This window comes from Trichomonas vaginalis, chromosome I (assembly GCF_026262505.1).
Source record: "Trichomonas vaginalis G3 chromosome I, whole genome shotgun sequence".
NCBI lineage: Eukaryota > Parabasalia > Trichomonadida > Trichomonadidae > Trichomonas > Trichomonas vaginalis.
The window spans coordinates 16014071-16033433 of NC_067203.1; the positions used below are offsets into that span (position 1 = coordinate 16014071).

At 31.5% G+C, this 19363-nt stretch overlaps 8 protein-coding genes across 8 annotated transcripts, besides 1 other annotated feature; 2 read left to right on the forward strand and 6 right to left on the reverse strand.

The window, feature by feature from the left end:
* Positions 1-452: 452 nt before the first annotated feature.
* Positions 453-2609, reverse strand: TVAGG3_0994470 (uncharacterized protein; the record flags this gene model as incomplete). Its single annotated transcript, XM_001277015.1, has 1 exon — positions 453-2609. The coding sequence occupies one exon, from the start codon at positions 2607-2609 to the stop codon at positions 453-455; it is 2157 nt and encodes a 718-aa protein (XP_001277016.1).
* A 605-nt stretch (positions 2610-3214) lies between these two features.
* TVAGG3_0994480 (S-layer homology domain-containing protein) lies at positions 3215-6190 on the reverse strand (the record flags this gene model as incomplete). Its single annotated transcript, XM_001277016.1, has 1 exon — positions 3215-6190. One exon carries the CDS (start codon positions 6188-6190, stop codon positions 3215-3217), a length of 2976 nt encoding a protein of 991 aa, XP_001277017.1.
* Positions 6191-6410: 220 nt separating this feature from the next.
* Positions 6411-7714: a mobile genetic element.
* Positions 6507-7634, forward strand: TVAGG3_0994500 (Mariner transposase; the record flags this gene model as incomplete). The annotated part of the gene is made up of 1 exon (XM_051254204.1): positions 6507-7634. One exon carries the CDS (start codon positions 6507-6509, stop codon positions 7632-7634), a length of 1128 nt encoding a protein of 375 aa, XP_051079778.1.
* Positions 7715-12202: 4488 nt separating the features above from the next.
* On the forward strand, positions 12203-13039 carry TVAGG3_0994510 (uncharacterized protein; the record flags this gene model as incomplete). Its single annotated transcript, XM_001277018.1, has 1 exon — positions 12241-12738. The coding sequence occupies one exon, from the start codon at positions 12241-12243 to the stop codon at positions 12736-12738; it is 498 nt and encodes a 165-aa protein (XP_001277019.1).
* A 182-nt stretch (positions 13040-13221) lies between these two features.
* On the reverse strand, positions 13222-14447 carry TVAGG3_0994520 (ribosomal protein family; the record flags this gene model as incomplete). Its single annotated transcript, XM_001277019.2, has 1 exon — positions 13547-14107. One exon carries the CDS (start codon positions 14105-14107, stop codon positions 13547-13549), a length of 561 nt encoding a protein of 186 aa, XP_001277020.1.
* A 1060-nt stretch (positions 14448-15507) lies between these two features.
* On the reverse strand, positions 15508-16107 carry TVAGG3_0994530 (RNA polymerase II transcription regulator recruiting protein; the record flags this gene model as incomplete). The annotated part of the gene is made up of 1 exon (XM_001277020.1): positions 15508-16107. The coding sequence occupies one exon, from the start codon at positions 16105-16107 to the stop codon at positions 15508-15510; it is 600 nt and encodes a 199-aa protein (XP_001277021.1).
* A 1508-nt stretch (positions 16108-17615) lies between these two features.
* On the reverse strand, positions 17616-18407 carry TVAGG3_0994540 (ankyrin repeat protein family; the record flags this gene model as incomplete). The annotated part of the gene is made up of 1 exon (XM_001277021.1): positions 17616-18407. The coding sequence occupies one exon, from the start codon at positions 18405-18407 to the stop codon at positions 17616-17618; it is 792 nt and encodes a 263-aa protein (XP_001277022.1).
* Positions 18408-18592: 185 nt separating this feature from the next.
* TVAGG3_0994550 (spectrin binding) lies at positions 18593-19243 on the reverse strand (the record flags this gene model as incomplete). Its single annotated transcript, XM_001277022.1, has 1 exon — positions 18593-19243. The coding sequence occupies one exon, from the start codon at positions 19241-19243 to the stop codon at positions 18593-18595; it is 651 nt and encodes a 216-aa protein (XP_001277023.1).
* Positions 19244-19363: the final 120 nt, after the last annotated feature.

Genomic DNA, 19363 nt, shown 5'->3' on the forward strand with positions numbered 1-19363 from the left:
TGTAAAGATATTATTTATGAAATTTTATTCAATAGAACAACATTTGATGGATCCATCAAATTGATCTCATGGATTGGTTTCATTTACTATTGGTGTTGATGAGAATAGTGGATTATCATTTGTTGCAAATTCTTCAATGGTGAAATTGTTGTTGCGAGAGATACTAGTTTCAAACTCTTGAATATCGGAATCTTCACTTCCAGAATAATTGTTTTGAGTTGTTCAAGAATTGAAGAAACAACTAATAGAGCAACAAGAATAAGAGCTACTATAACAATAATAATTTTACCACCTTTATTTGATTTGTTTGAACTAATACTATCGTTATTTTCAATAATGTTTCAGTACTTTGTTAGAAAATTGAATTATAGTCGGATGAGCGTAAATGTACCATTAAGGGAAAAAATGATCTTATTTTATTTATATTGAAAAGATATTACAAACAATTTTTATTACATAAATAGAGATATGAAAGGATATAGATATGAGGATGAAATTTCGGGATATTGGATATGTTTGCATGAAATCATTAAACCACAATCATCTTGGAATGCAATAGAAGGGATCTTACCTTGCTCAATGATGATCTTCTGAGCATTCGATGGAGTTGAGAAAGAACCGCATTTGCGAAGAAGAGTACAGCCATCAAAAGCTTGGTCGCCGATGGTTTTGATGCTGGATGATGAGAAGAAGACGAGATTGAGATTTTTGCAGTCTTTGAATGCTTGGTAGTCTATAGTCTGGATATTGTTGCCGTTGAAGAAAACTCTGATAAGCGATGGACTGCCCATGAAAGCACATTGACCAATAGTTCTCATCGTCATAGGAACAATGAAGTTCTTGACTCCACTGTAAGGGAGGAAGACAATGAGATTGGTTTGATCGTAGTTGGTGAGTGCGCCGTTCTCAAAACGATATCTTTGATCTGATGGAGGCAATATGATTTCTGTGAGACTGAAGCATTCGTAGAAGCAACCACCATCAACTCGAGATAGAGTGCATTCACCACTCATGTAGACAGTGGAAAGAGAAGTGCAAGTTTGGAATGCAAAACCTTTGATGCTTGTGAGTGTCTTAGGAATTGTGAATCCTTTGAGAGATGTGCAACCATCAAATGCATATGGTCCGATCACTGAAACACCGATCTTCAGATTGAGAGTTTTAAGAGATACACAGTACTGACAGAGCTGTTGTGGAATAGAAGTGCCAATTGTGAGTTCACTGATTGATGAACCCATGAAGCACTTGATGTCAACTACACAGCCACTGTTTGCAAGATTCGCTGAACTCAATCCACTGTTGTAGAATGCATACTCACCAATACTCTCGATGGATGATGGAAGTGTGATGTGTTCAAGATTTTTGTTGTTATTAAAGCAGTAGTTTGGAATGGATTTTATTTTGTTTCCTTTGAATGTAGCATTCTTCAGAGACCCACAACCATCGAATGCATTTATTCCAATAGAGATTAATCCAGGTGGGAAAATAATTGATCTAATTGTAGAAGATTTAAAGGCTTGATTTCCAATAGTTAAGTTGATTTCAGGATCTTCACTCTGGAATGTAACATCTCGAAGCTTTTTGTTATAGAATGTGAGAGAACTAATGCTTTTGCAATCACTTATAATCGAAAGATCATTATTAGTATTTGAGCCTGTGTATAAAATCAGTGTTTCTTTATTGTTTTTGTATGTGAGGAAGTTTTCTGAATAAAAATATGGACTCAAAGAAGTAATATTAATTTCACCAGTATTACTGAATGCTCCATCACCAAGTTCTGTCAATGTTTTCGGAAGTGTTATTGATTTAAGTGAACTGCATCCATAGAAAGCTCCAGCATCTATTGATATCAAATTTGAAGGAATGTTGATGCTTGCAAGCCTTTCGCAAGAAGAAAACATTCTATCAGGTATTTTTTTGATATTTTCATTCAATGTTACTGAAGCTAATTTTTGACAACCTCCAAATACCCAAGTACCAATCGATTTAATTTGATCTGTAAATGTAAATTCTGTTATTTGAGTATTAGCAAAACACCAACTATCAAGAGTTGTCACATTTGATGTTAGAATTATTTTACCTATGTTACCATTTCTGAAAGCAGAAGCACCAATTGTTTTAATGAAGGTGGGAATTTGATATGTTCCAGTTAGCGCTGAACTTACATAAAATAAATTTGAGAAACCTGATCCAGAAAAAATAGAAGTTCCATCAGTTTTGTAATATGGATTTCTCTCATCAATGGTAATACTAATTATGGGACAACCTTCGAGGCATGATCCATCGTGCATTTTTAATTTCGAAGAGATCGTAAAATATTTCAATTTAGAATATGTAAATGCATCTTCCCCAATATATGTCAAATTAGAGTTTTCACCAATTGAAATTTCTGTAATTCCTGATAAGTGGAATTCGTTGTAATCTTTTCCATCCCAACCAGGGATAGTTTCAAGAGAATCTGGAAAATCAATTCTTTTGAGTGATAAAGTTCGATGGAAGCAGCCTGTTCCAAGAGTTGTGATACAAGGTGGCATTATTATCGATGTTAATTTTGTACAGTTATAAAATGCTCTATTGCTTATTTTTAATAATTTTGTACACTCGCCCATATCTACAGTAACTAATGATGATTCTTGAAAGCATCCATAACAAAGTGATGTCAAAAGACTCCCTTTGCCAAATATAATAGATGTTATAGTATTTCTGCATAAGTAGAATGGACTTAATTCAACTCTTGCACCGCCTTGGATCGTAGTACACTCAGAGAGAATTGTATATTCTCCACTGAGTTCTTTTGGAGCAGATTTAAGAACTGTTTTATCATCTGAGTAAGCAACACCTCTTTTATCATTATATGCAAGTAAAAATAAGAGGAGATTACTCAGAAATTAAGATTTTCTACATCATTGAAAAAAATTAACATTAAACCATGATCCGAATAAATGCACGATATTACACATTTTCGTATCAATCAAAATGAAAATTGGAATTTGAGACAAATAAACAGTAAAAGCAGTTTTTGTACTTACTATAGAAGAAAAAGTAAGACATTCCTAAGAAAACCTTAAATTAACATATTTTATCTGAGATTTTATTCATTAAAAGTCTTTTATAACAGCTTGTGATGTTTTAAGAGCAAAAATTGAAATTTTCTTCTGCAGAGATGAATCATTATATATTGAACTCGTAGATTTACCACATTCTTTTATTTTTTTTATGGTTCTTGTTCTTCAAATTCATCTGAGAATGGATCTGTTTCATTTCCTAATGGCGTTGATGAAAATAATGGATTATCATTTGTTGCAATTTCTTCAATAGTGAAATTGTTGTTGCGAGAGATATTTGTTTCAAACTCTTGAATATCCGAGCCTTCACTTCCAGAATTATTATTTTGTGTTGTTTGTTTTCTCTTAATGAGAAGAACTGAAGCAACAACTAATAGAGCAACAAGAATAAGAGCTGCAATAACAACGCCTGCAATCAATCCTGCATTCTTTTTACCACTCTTGCTTGATGTATTTGAATTAGCATTATTGTTGTTTTCAGTTGTATTTGTATTTTCTACTGTTTCATCTATCTTTTCAACAGTGAACTTAAGTGATGCTGTGGCAGATTCTGTGCCATCATTATCACTAGCAATAATTTCAATTGTGTGTTCTCCAACTTCTAAGTTAATTACAATACTGAATGTAAATTCTTGGACTGAACTATCTGATTGTAATTTATATGCATTTGTTTCTTCTCCTTTATCGAATCTATATAGTATTCTGATTTTGTTTCCAAGATCTTTATCTTGTACTGTTCCTTTGACAACTAATTTCTGGTCAACTTTAACAACATCTTTTTCTAAACTTACTGACAAAATCTTTGGTGGATTTTCGATTTCAAAATTAATAGTTGTGAATCCTGTTGTTTGTCCATTTCCATCTATTGCTTGTACATATAAAACATGTTTACCATATTTATATGCACTAGGAATTTCAAGATTTACACTGAAAATTCCTGAGTATTCTTGGATTGTTACTGGTGTTTCTTGTTCAAGAATTATACTATCAATTTGATAGTTCAAAACAACATTTGTATGTGCATTTACTGAACCACTCAATGTGATTTTATCTCCATCGTCATATACTGTTTTAGATAATGGTTTGATTTCTAAGGATGGTTTGAATGAAATCAATAAGTTTCCATTGATCTTCTTTGAATCAAATACTGCATTTGATGATTGTGGATTACTATTTGATGACATCCAAAATGTAACAGATTTAATTCCAATTATTTCATCCTTTGGAATTGTAATTCCGAATTGGAATTTCTGGTTATATTCACCAGATGATTGGATCTTATGAGATGCAGATTTAACTTCTCTATCACCAAGTTTTAAGAAGACGTAAAGATATTTGTTCTTCTCGAAATCATCGAAACTACCTTCAATTTCAATCAACTCATTTGGTAATGCAAAATTCCTTGTAAAACTGCAATTATGCAAAACAGAAGGACTTGTTACATAAATATCTGTTTCTTGATAAGTAGATTCAAACTTATATTTGTTGATTATATAAACAGAAACATGTTTCTGTCCATAACCAATATCATCTGTTATTTGAACTGATTTTCTTCCGGATTTCGTGTTGATTTCTTCTGAAAGAATTTCTTTTTGTCCAATAATTATTTTCATCGTGACTTTTTCTTCTTCATAATGAGTATATCTGATATCTAATGAAGAATTCATTGCAATGTAATAATCACTTGGTGTAAATGTTACATCTAATGAAGGAGTATACTTCAAAACAATCTTAGTTTCATAAACTTCTGAGTTATCAATATCACTTTCATGTGTTGGATCAAAACTATCTGAAACCCAAACTTTGAAGTTTTGTTCGCCACTCAAATAAGTATCGAAATATTGATTGATTTCAAACAATTGATTGTCTCCACCTGTTGAACTTTGTCCGTAACTTAAAAGATATGGATAATCATTTCCGATTTGTCCATGAATATATAATTCTTTGTTTTTGTCTGTATCATTAACATAAACATTGAATGTTAAATCACCATATGTATCATAATATTCTTTAATATTATCAACTCTTGCAATCACTGGCTTGTTCTTATAAACAAATTGAAGTTTTTCTGTATTTGTTGATTCAACTCCTTTGGAATCAACAGCTTTAACTTTCAAGATTCTTGTTCCAAATTTGATGTCATTAGGAAGAACTAGATTGTATTCATAATCAATCAATTCTTTTCCTTTAGTTAATATCTTGTAAGGCTTTTGTGGAACGTCATCAATTAACATAACAACATTTACTAATTGGTTACCAGATATTTGTCCTTTCAAGAGTATTTTCTGTCCTTTAGAGTATAATTGGTTGATCTTGTTTACAGTAATTGTTGGTCTATAAGTTACTTCAAGTGGATATGATCTTGATTCAGAATATGAATTTCTATTTGTTTCTAATGTTTGTGATTCAAGATTGGAGAGTTTCAAGTCAATTGTCTGTAATTTACTTTCTGTATCTAAAGGAATAAAAATTCTTAATTGAATGTGTTGATTTGCTTCTCCATTTGAGACTTTTGATTGTTCTACTTTTTTAGTTACATCATTCAAAGTGTAATAGAAATAAATTGGTTTGTTTTGATCATAATCTGTGAAATTAACATCTGCATAAATATAATCACCTTGTAAAGCATAATCAGGTGTGAAATTGGAGAAAGTAATAACTGGTTTATTGATAATTGTTATTTCTCTTTGTTCAGAAACTGACATTCCATATTCATCAGTTACAGTAATTTTAACATAATTTGTTAATCCATATTTGATTTCTCTATCAATATCAAAAGAGAAACCAACCTGTTTTTCTTTATTGTAACTATTATATTCACTATCAAAAACGGTTTTAGTTACTTGACTGTTTTTAAGCTCAACAACTACTCTTCCTTTAGAGTCATCATTAACAACAACATTTCCTTTGTATTTGTCATTGTATCCGAAGAAACTGTCATCATCGAAATTGAAATCTACTTCAGGTTTCCTTGTGACTGTAACAGCAATGGTCTCTTCATTTGATTTGGATAATTTAACAGGTGGATTTACATAATCAGGGGTATATTGTACCCAGCATAAAACATCAGATTGTCCTGAAGGGGAACTCAAATCAACTGAAACTTTGAGATTATAAACTAACATGTAATAAGGTGAATAAACGTAATCTGCCCTGAGGATTTTGTCATTGTATTTAGCAAACAAATAAATGTATGTTTCACGTGGTTCATCGAAGAAAAACTCTTCGGAAGATTCTGATCTTTCAATTTTGAAATCATAGTTAATTGTGAATGATGATCCTGGTTCAACAACTTTCCTATTAAGTGAAACTCTATTTAATATTGGTGCTTTCCTGCATGAAATATAGGGTGTCCAAAGGTGCGTTTAGCACAGCGCTCTATATGAGACTATTAAAGGAGATATATGCTGATTATAAATATATAATAAAAAATATGAATATATGTATATGATGAGTATGTTGTATTTTGGCGCCATGCCGGGATATAAAATGAATTTTGAGACAAGCGGCGGTTTCGCAGGAAATTTTGGCGGGATTTTTTTCATTTTTTTAATGAATCATAAAGAAAACATCCTCACTCTTGCAAAAAAATGCAAAGACTGTAAAAAAATCTACGAGACATTGGTAAAATGCGTCGGTATGGATGCTCCTAGCTATTCCACTGTAACGTATCATGTTAGGATGTATCACTTCATGAACAAAAAGGCGCCCATCATAAAAATTGACAAAAAATCGCCGGATCAAAGAAAAATCAAAGCAATTCTTCAAGCGCTAGATGAAGACCCAAGAGCATCACTCAGAAGGATAGAGGAGATGACAAAGATACCACGTACAACAGTCAGTTATTATCTGCACAATTATTTGAACTACAAACTAGCGTATACACGTTGGGTTCCGCACAACCTTAATTCAGTTCAAAAAAAATCTAGAGTCCAATCTTCGAAAGAGCTCCTCTCTATATTGGGTGCGTATCAATCCAAGAAGTTTCGCTTTTTAGTAACAGGGGACGAGTCTTGGTTTCAATATGCAACAGAAGCCAAAATCATGTGGATCCCGAAGGATGAAAATCCGCAAACATTCCCGAAGAAAAAAATTGACACACCAATGATGATGTTGTCGGTTTTTTGGGGCGTGAATGGCATCATCGCAATTGATATTCTTCAAAAACCTAATACGATGAATGCTCAGTATCTAATTGACAATGTTCTTACTCAAATTATCAATTCTGATGAGTTTGAGAAATCCAAACAACAAAAACAAAAGTTTGCAATTCATTTTGATAATTCAAGAGTTCACAAAAGTCATAAGGTAATGAATTACTTGGTGGAAAACAATGTCAAAGTTGTTCCAAACCCAATTTATTCACCTGATATTGCACCCTCTGACTTTTATTTATTCGGCACGCTAAAAAAGAGAGCTGAAGGACGCGAATTCGCGAGTCCAGATGATCTTGAAAATTTTGTAAGAGAGCAATTTGAGCAATTTTCTCATGATGATTTAAAGCGTGTCTTTCAAGCCTGGATCGATCGCTGCGAACGCGTGATTGAATCCAATGGTGATTATATTTAAATAAACTTTATATATATGTAACTTGTTTATTTCTATTCGCAGTATTCAGGTTTGTGCTAAACACACCTTTGGACACCCTATATCTTTAGTAAATCTCATTGAATTCGATAATTTAGGACCTTCAGCTTGTACAGCGATTTGGTAATCCTTTATTTCATTTATACATTTATAATGATGTGTGTAAACATCTGATTTTGTGTAAGTTATTGTTGCAATTTCTGTTGCTTCAATATTTCCCCACATTCCTGAAACAACTTCGTAAATCTTTATTTGACCTTGTAAATCAGCAGTTACATTTATGATAATATCGAATTCTTCACCTGGTGAATAGAATTGATCGGCAGGGAATTCAACAAATATATCAGGATTATTTACCATATCAATATACAATCGATAAGGATCTGATGTTGCATGCGAATCTAAATTGTAAATTGTCTTTTCATTATCACTTGCAATGATATCAATAGAAGTGTTTCCTGACTTCAAATAAACCATGTCTTCTAAATACATTCTGAAGTATTGAGATGAGCCGCCTTGTGATGTTAGATTTCCGATAACTTTTGGTTGTTGATTTCCGATTTTTTGATAAATGTAAATTGTCTTGTTGAAATCGTAATCAATCAAATAACCATAGACGTATATCTTATCATCATTGTCAGCTCTTGATTTGGATAACTTCAGATTAGAAAGTTTTGGTTTGTTCTTGAATAACAACTCGCATCTAATTTCATCATTAGATTTATAGCCAAATTCATCGATTGGATAATAAGAAATATTGAATTTTCCACGAGTTAAATTATTTGGTAAATTAACTGGAGCACTGAAATTCGAAATTCCATTTGTTGTATTATATAAATAATCTTGTCCTAGATCATCATCATTCAAGAAGAATTTGATTCTTCCGTTTGTATCATCAATAATCTTCATTTCTAAGTTAACGGTTTCATTGATTCCAAATGATTTCATCAATGGACAATCAGAAGAAATCTCAGGAATTCTTGTAATATTGATTTTTTCTGTATATCCTTCCGATATAGCATTCTTAGAATCTCTATTTGTTTCATCATAAAGATAGAAGATTAATGAAAGATCTTTTCCTGAAGTTTGAGTTATTTCAACATTCTGTTCTAATGTGAAATCTCCTATTTTAACAAAAGAATCAATAAGTTTTGTGAATTCTCCATTTTCACCAACTTTCCAATAGAAAGCTAAACCTCTATTTTCATCAGCATTATAACATTGTGCTGCTACTTTTGCAGTTAGTGGTGAACCACTGTAAATGAACTTTTTAGGTTCAATAATCAGATTTTTAATCAAAGGTTTATTGATTATATAAAACTCTTTTTGTGCTGGTTGTGATTCTTGATTGAAATCATCAATTAATTTAATCATCATCTGATGACTTCCAAATTTAAATGTATCTGGAATTGGTAACAAAATTTCTTGATTAATCGTTTTATTCGTGTATCTCTTTAATACATCATTATCATTTAGATATTGTTCTATATTATCAATGTAATAATGTATTGCTCCTGAGTTTTCATCAATTGCTGTTAATTCAATTCTGATATTCTCTTGAGATCCGAATTTCATTATTTCTGGCCAATTGATTTGTATTTGAGGAACTTTTGTGCTGATAATTGATTTAGTTATTGGATTTGATTCACTGTTTGTTGATATAGCCATAGATGAATCATATCTTGTTGACAAGAAGAATTTTATGTTATAATTTCCTGATTGAAGATTTATATTGCAATCAAATGATTGTCTATCACCACCATTTGATGTTGTTTCGTATAACTGTTCAGTAATTTCATCATTTATTTGTGCATAAAAGTATAATTTCTTTGTATTATCATGATCATCGAAATGAACAGTCATTTTTGTGTCAGTATTTGGTTCAATTCTGTCTGGAATTTCGATTGATTTGAGATTAGAAGGAGTTAAAACAGTGAATGGGAAATTAATAGAATTTGATTGCACTCCGAATTCATCTTGAGCATAAATAGTTAATAAATGATTTGTCTTTGAATAAACAATATTTCTTTGTTGAAAATTGATATTCAAATGATAAATGAAATTATTATTTGATGTTGAGTAACTTTCACTGAAAGTTTGGTTATCTATTGAGAAATAGATTGTTCCATTAGATTCATCATTGAGATTCAAGTCAAATATTATTGTTTCATTATACATGAACACCTTTCCTGGTGTTATTTGTGTATAAGTCAAATTTGGTTTATCAGTAATTCTCAATTGGAAAGTTTGAGTAAAGAAAGGAACATTATCATCATAAGTAGCATAAATATCAAAATTAAGCAGTCCCAATGTTGATGGTGCTTTGCATGTTACAGAAAAGTCGTCCATTTTTCCTGTTGGCGTATATTTTGTCGTATTCAAGTCAGCAACTGAATCTGACAATTTGACATGAAAAGTAATTGTTTGGTGTTCATCGGTTTCTTGGACTTGCCCTTTTGCTGTGATTATTTCACCTGGATAATAAACTGTTTTATCGAATGATGCCGATGCTATATATGTTTGATAATCCATCTTGAAATCTGTTGTTTTTTCATCGGATTTCAATCCATAATCATTCAAACAAATTATTTTTAATGTATATCTTCCTGATCTTAAGTTTTTAAGTGAATAGTGGAATGTTTTTGTCTCAGAAGTTTTTGTTGTATCTAACTCTACAGTTTCTTCTGTTTGTTTGATCTGATATGTGCCACTAAACAATGAAAATCTGACAGTTATTCTTGAATCACCGCCAATTGCCAAGGTTAATGGGATTGTTTCAGTATCTTTGTATGTTGTAGATATATCTGCACCTGACTCTAAACTCAATGTCGGTGGTGTTGATACAGTGAATGTAATTCTCTCAATATTTGAATCTTGGCCATTTGCATTAACTAATTTAATGTCATATTGGTATCTTCCTGTATTGGAAGTATCGAATTGCTTGTATCCCCATCTATCATTGGATTTTCCTGCTGAGAAATCCATGTTTTGATTAAGAATCCATTGATCAGATCCAACTAATTTTGACATTGGTTTGTATCTTATTCCTGGTGTCAGTCCTTTAAGATATGTCATGCATTCGGCAGCTGTTCCTGTTTTAACAGCGTATAAATTGGATTCTGGGATAATTTGGAATTCGGATTTCATAAGAAAAGTAATGTGAGTTCCAAGAATAACTTGTTGTTCTGGTTGTAATGTAATGTCCTTCCATGAATAAGAAGTTTGAGCTCCATCAGGGTTGGAAAAATCTGTCATATCACTGTCACTATTGAATTTCATGAAATATTTATCATCTCCTAGCTGAATATGTCCATACCAACTGTACGATGGTGGTGTATAGTCTCTTGTTACTGTATATCTCTCGTTCAATTGAGAATTATGATCAAATGAGAGTTTTCTCCAGGTTGGAGATTGTGATGTATAAAAGTAGAAACTTCTTCCGTTATTTATGAATTTCTTTGCGGAATTAACTGTATTAAGGAAATTTATATGTGTAAATGCACCAAGACTGAATGTTCTTGGTTCTGTTCCGGTATTACGAACAATAAAATTGACAAAAATGTCATTCTCTGTTAACTTATCGAGATCTGGAATAACAATTAAATCTTTATAGGTCCCTGTGTTCATTTTTGATGGATAAAAATTTTGTCCATCGACAATTAACTTTACTTCAGTACCATTATTATTCTTGGAGAAAGGAATTTCTTGCCCGTTATATGTATATTGAAGATCAAAAAAGCCAACAGGCCATTCATTCGAAGATTTGAATGATTCTTCAGGTCGAAACTGAATATGTGATTCTGAAAAGATTCGATGAATTAAGAATGAAAAAAAGAAAAGCATTTAGGATTAAAAATAAAAATGATCTCTCAAATATTGAGAGCTTTTGGCAGAACAAAACATGATTCTATCTTATATAATATATTATTTTAAAAATCCTTATGTTTTCATTTTTTGTGATCTTTTCAATAGTTTATGGGTTAATATCAGAAAGATGCGCTATTATCATATAAAAAAGAGAAATAAAATAAGAAGTTGATATCAAATTTTGATCTCTTTTGAAAGATTTCAATTGATTTGAAACAATTCAATTTTTGAGATAATTCAATTGATATTAAAGTTCGAGTTTTATGTTCCTATTAATTTTCTTTAACTCCAAAATAAAATAATCTTTACATTGAATGAGATAATTCTATTCAAATTATTGTGAAAACACTAATCTACCGTGGGTGATTCCATGGTTTACTTGTTACGTTTGAATATCGTAAAAACATGATTTTAGATATCTATGCCAGATTCAAAACTAGGATTATTGCAATTCTGGTAAGGTAAAATTAATATCATATAGTAATGCTACTTGATATTTCTTACCGAACTCGATTTGCTTTGTTTTTATTTTTAATAAAATCGAATTATAATTCTATTACAATTTTGGATAAGCCGAATATGCAACCATGCACTGTAAAGCCCAATTTACGTTTTTGGAGTATATTTACAACAAGGTGTGATATAAAATACACTTTTGGCAGTTTACAAAAAAACTGTGGCAAAAAAGGCACAAAAATTCAGGTCCATCGTTTATTTAGAAATGTTCAATGAATATGATATACAAATTAAGCTCTTAAGAGATTTTGTCAATAATCCAAACAGCTCCAAGAAGAAAGTAGGCAAATCCACGGCAAAACTTCTGGAATTGTATTGTGATGTAGCTGGAACTAGCCCATCAAAAAAAATAAAGCATATATTAGCTCATTACAGAGTTAGGAAAACCCGCGAAGGTGAAATCAAACGACGAGAAATATATCTCGGAGATTTTGATTACAAAACATCGCCTGGATACAAACTTATTGAAAGGTTATTCATTCCTGGTGTATTAGATAAGCGACCGAATGCAAATATGCTAAAATCTCTTATTTTACTCATATTAAATGAGGAACGAAAACATGGAAATGAAATAAAGCTGCAACGTGAAGCATTAAGATCAAAAGCAGGTCTATACAAATTTATTACCGATCACTACACTCTCGTCGAAGAATATTTAAATTGCGGAACCAAAATTACTGTAGATCAAAAGTTAGTCAATTGAATGTTTATCAGCTAGTAGATTATTTGTATTAATAGGTAGGTAATTCATAAAATTCAATACATTATGTAGAATATGTTATTGAATCAATGATCTCGCAATTTTCAACAATTATTTAAGTGAGTATCTTACTAGTTCAATGTGTGCAAACCTTAAATTGGATTTACACTTATACAAAGAAGAAATATACCTTATTTTTTGGATTTTTCTTCAGAATATAAGTTATATTCATCATACTTGTCTTTGAAAACTCATAAACCATTAGATTAGTCTTATTCTCCTTAATTTTGTTGAAAATTTTATAAAAATCAGATTTAATTTTAATCCTAGATTTTTAATGCCACCTTGTTGACTGATATCCATTTTGGGTTATTAATTCTAAAGGAACATGAAAATATATTTGATACCAATAAAAAACCCTCAAAATTTGTTAGTATACGCAAATAAATCAATCTACTGCTAAATTTCTGTTTAAGATATAGCTATTTGAAATGGCATTATTTACTAATATCTCTTGTTCAACAAATATCAAAATTATTAAGGTATTTTATATGCAAAATGTCAAAAATCATCATGAAAACATATAGAAAGAGAAGTATGGATATGTGTAAGAGGAAAAGGCTAAGATATTTAAATATCATAAGATTTTGAAGTTAAACATGTTAATTAAAGAGATTTTCATTTATAGAAGGAGTAGTCGGTATTGTTAAATGCTGTAACAATTTTTTTCGAATTTTGATTTCTCAGATTTTAGAAATTTTGTAGTAAAAACGAGAGGACAGTAAATTTATATGATATTTAAATTTTTATCTTAAGCGTGGTACCACCTCGATTTCCTGCGGCCACGAGCCATTTCGAACTTACGGCCGTGAGAAGCAACCTTTGGACGTGTCTTGGAGTTGTCATCACCTGGGGCAGCGCCGAAGTGCTTGTTAACAAGGCGGCGTGTGCGATCACCTTCAAGAAGGAGGCACTTGTCACCTGTTGGGCGGAGCTGAGCAAGCTGATCGAATGTGATGCATTCACCACCAGCAGCAAGGATGCGGGCGCGAGCTGTTTCTGTGAACTTAAGAGCGCAAACCTTCATCTTTGGAACTTCAAGGAGGCGTTCATCGTTGGTGATCTTAGCAACAAGAACGGCGATTGTCTCAGCTTCCTTGCCGTTAAGAGCTGTAGCAAGGCGGCTAAGAGAGTATGGGCGCCTGTTTGTGCGGGAAATGCAAAGACGGTGAGCAATCTTAGCATTGAAGTCGTTGCCTGTACGACGAGCGAGGAATGCATAAAGGTTGTGGAGCATCTTCATTTGGGCATCAGCTGTCTTTGGCTCTTGCCTCTGTTTACGGGGAACTCTGTGATCAAGGTCAACACCCATTTCAAAAGGGAGACCAAAACCGTTTCCTCAAAAAAATGTGACAGAGCCAGACTAAAAAAATACTCAATATTATAATATTTTAGACCTCCATTCAATGCCATACTTATGTCTAAAATCAAAACCCGAAAATTTATCAGAGCTTTCCAGAAAAATTTATTCGATCTTGACAAAATTTACTTGTCAAATTCTTGAAATTTCATCAAATAAAGATCCTGCTCAATTTACTTCATTAACAGAGATTTGGTATCAACTATGCATAAGCTAATTTGACAGTTTCCCTTTCTTTTCTATATCAAGCTCTTATTTTTTGTTTGATGATAAAGGTAGTAAAACTCTTAACCTAACACGTAAACTTTTTTTAAAACTTTTAGTATATGATCTTTCCCCACCCGGACTTAATTTAGCTAATTTCGCATTCCAGAGGAGGTTTACTAATATAAGTATACTCTATTGACAAAACCGAAACCAATCCTCTATTTCAAATTCGCATAAACTCTTCTACTCCGCTAATTATTTTTAAAATCGACATTTTTTTGAAATTTTTCGATAATCAATCTTAAAATTGAATGCGGTTTTCAAGATCTCAAAACACAGCAGACAGATTCAAAAAAAAATATCAGCCATTTGTTTTAGAATCCTCTAATGACCCTATAGCCAAAATTAGAAGCAAATCGGAATTGGGAACCCTAGTTTTACTACCTTTTTGATGATCTATTATAGATCATTTTTAGGGCAATTGCACTGAGTCCTGTATTTAGCTAATATGTTCTGCCAACAAGATCCTTGTAATATTTATTAAAGTATTTGAGAATTTATTCCAAATCAAATTTTTATGTTTTATTCAAACACTTCTCATTATCACTAGCTTACTACACATAATAAAGTTTATCCACCAGCATATCTGGCCCACCACCATTGTATCCACCATGTGGTCCGCCATGATTTGGCATGCTGCCGATATAAATAAATAATTCAATTTCTCTTTTTAAATTCAATTGACCTCTTGAGTATCCACCTCCAGTTATCCATGAAAAACTAGCAGCTGCTCCGAAGTGTCCTTGATTTCCAACACCATCAGAACCTGAAGCTCCCCAAACTTCCAGTAAGTATTTTCCTGGTTTTAGAGTTACAGAATATGGCTTGCATTCGATTATGTTGGCACATGGATATGGAAAATAGTATTTATTGCCAGATAGATTGGAATTAAAGTATGATATTTCTTTAAGGCTTCATTAAATAATGAGCAAAAATGACAGCATGATTAATCCTCCTTTTCTTCGAATAACTTATTATTTAAAACACCAATTTATTTAAAAACAAAAAATATTTATTCTAATCAACAAATATAGTAAAAATTTCATGGTATAAAGCAATTACTGCAACATAAATGATAGATTAATTCAAAATATATGGAATTCTCCAAAATCATTAAATATGCTCTCATCAAATTGCTGAAATATATCAGCTAGGCTCTCGTATGCCTTCTGACAGTTATTGTTGACAACACTTTGAATAACTTCACACTCTTCCGGTTGAGCATTTTCCTCTGTCCATTTTTCTTTCTTTGATCTCCTTTCTTGCCTTGGATTCTTATGTTGAATACCATGGAATTTTGTTAAAGCGTTATGCCATCTATTTTTGATATTATTTCCAGACCTTCCAGGTAGGAAATGAGAAATCTTGACCCAATGTGGACCATAAAGTTTATATTTCTCAACAATTATCATATCTTCTTCATCGGTCCATGGTTTTTTAACCACATCTTTGAATAAATATTGATTGTATCTATCTCGGCATTGTCTTGCAGTTCTTCCAGGTAAATACTCTGCAATATCCTTCCATGTTTTATTTCTCTTATCTTTTGCTAATTCCTTTAATAAATTATCTTCTTCTTTTGTGAATCTCTTTCCATATTTTCCACGAATGGAATATGAAGATGAGGAATAGCCAGATTCATCATCAGTAGATCCATATGAGTAATAATCACTACTATCGGACATCAAGATCAATAATGAATTATTTCTTATTCAAATTTTCAAAACTTGCGTAAAGTTATCAAAAAATCGAAATTGAGTACTCCGATAATTTGTTTCTAAGGTTTTATGGGAACTGGCCCGTATCCACTACGATAGATTCTTATTAAATAACTAATACGATTTTCTTATCTATAGCTCGAACGCAATTTTGTGAGTATTCACTAAATTGAATAAGTTTTAACCTCGATAATTTTATGTATAGTTTTGATAATCGCAAAGAAATATTGTTTGCAATTAGATATTTATCTGGGGATCATGTCAAAAGCACGTTTTTGACATTTGAAAAAATTCAAAATCAATGTACGTTATTTTGATTTTTTGTGAAGGATTTCTACAAAACTGTTCTAATCGAATGGTATAACTAATATTGTTTTATTTATGATAAATCACTAAATTCATTTTTTATTATCTCAAAAAATCCAGAAAAATATATTTCATAAATGATGGGTCAATTTGCTGAAGAGCATTTGCTGTTAAAACAAATTGAAAATTATGCAAACCCAACAGGTAATACGAAATGCAAGGCTATGATGCATATTTTAGACGATATCATGAAAATTTTTTAATTTCATGGAGAATATTTTTTTCAGAGTGCAAAATTCATTTTCATATGGTTTTTAATTATTTATGAATGATTACATAACTTTTCCATATATATTATTTTTTCGAAACAATAAATAAAAGAATTCAATCAAGAATGGTAATGTATAATTTTATTATATAATACATTTCAATTTATCAAAAATGACTCAAAATATGCTCAATCAGATCAATTTTTATCTTTCAAAAACTATTATTTTTTGAAAATACCATAACCTAATATATTAATATAAATAATTATGCGTTGTCATTACTACAATATCGAAATATAACCATTTTTAATTGCAAATATAACAATTGTCATTCATAAATGCTAAAATTGTTTGTGACGATACCTTTTCAAATAAAAATATCCTTACATTCCTCAAAATCGAAAAAGTTAATCTTCTAATAAAAATGATAAATCTGTTTATACAGCAATAGTTCTTGATTTCTCGGATATTTATAGATCTTTATGGCATAAGGTTGACCATGTGTTTGAATGCCTCTCTCAATCTCAGGCTTGGTTACATTAATTTTTATCATATAATGAATGGAGTATCTCGGTTAATATCCTTTGTATGCTACTGAATAAAGTAGCGTATCATAATGAAATCTCTCTGTTTCTTCAATAAAGTCACATATTATAGTTTGTTTGAATAGGTTTGATTAATAAGATTGTATTTCTTTATTTCTTTATTGTTTCTGGTTTTATTTACACAATCTTCTTAAGGGTGCACTTACGCCCATATGACTTTAATTCAAATTTTTTTACTGATTTGATGGCCGTGGCATAGGGGCGTAAAAGCACCCTTAAAAATTCTATTGGGAAAAAAATGTTTTAATTTTTATTCTTATTATATTTTTAATCCTTGACAATGAAAAATATGATTTTATTTTGCTTCAATTGACAGCAGATAATCTTTTACATCTCCTTTTGCTACATTTAGTGCAGTAATTCCAAATAATGCTTTTGCATCTTTGTTTGCTCCTGAAGAGATCAGATATTTAACAATTTCTAGGTGACCTTGAGATGATGCATTAATGAGTGGCGTGCCTTCTTGATTATCTTTCGCTTCTATATCAGCTCCTACAGAGATAAGATATTTAACAATTTCAAAATGGCCTTCTAGTGATGCCCTTGCTTCTTTATCAGCTCCAGCAGAGATTAGATATTTAACAACATCTAGATGGCAATTATATGTTGCGACAATGAGGGGAGTAACTCCAAATTTGTCTTCTTTTGCTTCTTTATTAGCTCCAACAGAAACAAGGTATTTAACAGCTCCAAGTTGACCATTTTGTGAAGCCATAATTAATGGAGTGATTCCACCATTGATTTTTGCTTCTTTGTCAGCCCCAGCAGATATGAGATATTTAATAATATCAAGGTGATCGCATTTTATTGCAGAAAAAAGTGGATTGGATCCATCTTTGTTCCTTGCTTTTTTATTAGCTCCAGCGGAGATAAGTTGTTTAACAACTTCAAGGAATCCTGCTCCTGATGCAAAAATGAGTGGAGTAGCCTGCAATTTATAGTCTTTTGCTTCAGTGTCAGCTCCAATAGAGATAAGATATTTAACAGCTTCAAATTCACGATGAGTTAATGCGCATAATAATGGAGTAAATCCAAAGATAGCATCTTTTGCTTCTTTATTAGCTCCAATGGAGATAAGATATTTCATGACATCTAGATGACCTTTAAATGATGCACCAATCAGAGGAGTCCATCCAATATTATTCTTTGCTTCTTTATCAGCTCCAACAGAAATCAAAAATTTCACGATATCAAGATAGCCTTTAGCTGATGCCCAAATAAGTGCATTACAACCTTCATTATCCTTCGCTTCTTTATCAACTCCAATGGAGATTAGATATTTAACAACTTCAAGATGACCTTCAAAAGTAGCAAAAATGAGTGGGGTTTTCCTTCATCATCCTTTCCTTCTTTATTAGCTCCAGCGGTGATTAGACATTTAACTACTTCAAGATGGCCTTCATGAGATGCTATAATGAGTGGAGTATATCCATTATTATCTTTTTCTTCTATATCACATCCATCGGAGATAAAAAATTGAACAGCCTCAAGCATACCTTTGAATGATGATTTATGTAATGGATAACCAATATTACGTTTGCCGCTAAATATATCAAAATCACCAAGAGCTCGTTTGAGTATAGATTCCAGTTCTTCTTCACTTGTCTGTTTTTGATTGACACTTAAATCATTTTGTTGTTTTTGATTTTTCTGTGTAGAACTATTTGTGTCTTTGTTAGAGTCTGGTTTTTCGCTAGTCTTATTAATATTTGATTGAGATGATTGTAATTTTTTGTCATTTTTCTGTATTTGATTGGTATTCAACTTATTTTGTTGTTTTTGGTTTTTTAATGGTGGATCACGTGTTTCATTTTCTATCTTCTTTAAAACATCAATTATTCGAAACATCATCATTGGTTTAATGCCCTTTGTGTCGGATTTCGCGACATTAGCATTTCTAAAGCACTTATATATATATATCATTTGCTGTAATTATCGCTGACGCTTGTTTGAGAAGAGTAACAAAATCATTTGTAGTCAAATTTGAATGTTTCAGTATATTTTGGATATCTTCTATTTCAAATGTTGTGAAGAAACTTTCTT